This window comes from Charadrius vociferus, unplaced genomic scaffold, assembly GCF_000708025.1.
Source record: "Charadrius vociferus isolate BGI_N301 unplaced genomic scaffold, ASM70802v2 scaffold3162, whole genome shotgun sequence".
Taxonomy (NCBI): domain Eukaryota; kingdom Metazoa; phylum Chordata; class Aves; order Charadriiformes; family Charadriidae; genus Charadrius; species Charadrius vociferus.
In genome coordinates, this window is record NW_009647145.1 from 23,446 (window position 1) to 25,525 (window position 2,080).

At 60.6% G+C, this 2,080-nt stretch overlaps 1 protein-coding gene across 1 annotated transcript in view; it reads right to left on the reverse strand.

Annotated features, from left to right (window-relative positions):
- The window catches only part of LOC104296026 (alpha-sarcoglycan-like), a gene marked incomplete at its 5' end in the record, with an annotated part of 4,381 nt that overhangs the window by 819 nt on the left and 1,482 nt on the right, over positions 1-2,080 (reverse strand). Inside the window, 2 exons of the mRNA XM_009895848.1 lie at positions 325-504; positions 1,833-1,959. Coding sequence (XP_009894150.1) covers positions 325-504; positions 1,833-1,959 — 307 coding nt within the window. The remainder of the gene's footprint in view (positions 1-324; positions 505-1,832; positions 1,960-2,080) is intronic.

Genomic DNA, 2,080 nt, shown 5'->3' on the forward strand with positions numbered 1-2,080 from the left:
CCCGCCAGACCACCGCAGCCACCAAAACCAGGCTGGGCTGCTCGCAAAGGGCCAAAAATAAAGCAGAAAAGCCACGTCTCATGGCTAAACCACCACTTTATCAACCCCAAAAACATCTGTATTGCCCCACTGATGCATAGGGATGATGATGACCCCCCTCAAGTTTTGGTAACCCCCCCAAAAAAATGCTCCAGGCAATAGCCCGCTGCCGGGCTTTTGTCCCCTGCAAAGTGTCCCCAAAACCATCCTGACACCCTTTTCTCCATCTCTGGGATTGTCCCACCCACCAGCATCATCCCAGTGTCACCCACCACCCCGGTTCACTGCGGGAGGAGGGGGACGCGGGCACCATCCGAGGGACCGGGCATGGGGTTGATGCGTTGACCCGTACGGATGTTGAACATGGGAAGGGTGGAAAGGGGTCGTGGGACATCCCGGCTGGCGGCCATGTGCCTCAGCTCCTCCGTGTCACCGTGGATGGTGGTGTGGTGGACCAGCTGGATGCTGAGGGAGAAGGACAACTGGGTACTGCGCCCCGAGTTCCCACCCGCATCCATGTGGGGAGGGGTTTGGTGGGGGGGTTGTCCCCTCATTATTAGGGTTTGTCCCCCATCAGTTGGGTCTGTGCCCCCATCGTTGGGGTCTGCTCCTCCATCGTTGGGGTCTGTATCCCATCACTGGGGTCTGAACCCCAGCACTGGGGTTGGTTCCCCATCATTGGGGTCTACCCCTCCATCACTGGGGTCTGTATCCCAGCACGGGGGTTGTTGCCCCATCATTGGGGTCTACCGCTCCATCACTGGGGTCTACCAATCCATCACTGGGGTCTGTACCCCATCACTGGGGTTGGTTCCCCATCATTGGGGTCTACCCCTCCATCACTGGGGTCTGTACTCCATCACTGGGGCTGGTTCCCCATCACTGGGGTCTGTATCCCATCACTGGGGGCTGAACCCCAGCACTGGGGTTGGTTCCCCATCATTGGGGTCTACCCCGCCATCACTGGGGTCTGTATCCCAGCACTGGGGTTGGTTCCCCATCATTGGGGTCTACCGCTCCATCACTGGGGTCTACCAATCCATCACTGGGGTCTGTACCCCATCACTGGGGTTGGTGCCCCCATCATTGGGGTCTACCCCTCCATCACTGGGGTCTGTACTCCATCACTGGGGCTGGTTCCCCATCACTGGGGTCTGTATCCCATCACTGGGCTCTGCCCTCCTACCAGGGGTGTCCGCCCACCCATCATTGGGGTCTGCACCCCATCACTGGGGTTGGTTCCCCCATCATTGGGGTCTGCCCCTCCACCACTGGGGTCTGCTCCTCCATCACTGGGGTCTGTACCCCATCACTGGGGTTGGTCCCCCATCATTGGGGTTGGTCCACCATCATTGGGGTCGGTCCCCCATCATTGGGGTCTGCCCCTCCATGGGGTCTGTACCGCATCACTGGGGTCTGCCCTCCTACCAGGGGTGTCCACCCACCCATCATTGGGGTCTGCACTCCATCACTGGGGTTGGTTCCCCCATCATTGGGGTCTGTACCCCATCACTGGGGTCTGTACGCCATCACTGGGGTGGGTTCCCCACCATTGGGGTCTACCCCTCCATCACTGGGGTCTGTACCCCATCACTGGGCTCTGCCCTCCTACCAGGGGTGTCCACCCACCCATCATTGGGGTCTGCACCCCATCACTGGGGTTGTTCCCCCATCATTGGGGTCTGGCCCTCCATCACTGGGGTCTGCTCTCCTACCAGGGGTGTGTGCCCACCCATCATTGGGGTCTGCCCCTCCATCATTGGGGTCTACCCCTCCATCACTGGGGTCTGTACCCCATCAGTGGGCTCTGCCCTCCTACCAGGGGTGTCTGCCCACCCATCCTGGGGCTCTGCACCCCATCCTTGTGCTCTGCTCCCCCATCATTGGGGTCCTCCTCGCTGGTGTTGAGTCCGGCTGAGGCTATTGGAGAAGTAAAACAGCTCTTGTGCTCCAGCCAGCAGCTGTGGGGGGTTATTGGGGGGCACCGGGGTGTGGGGAGAGGAGGAGGGGGGCTGGAGGGGGCCCTTTGGGGAGATCTTTA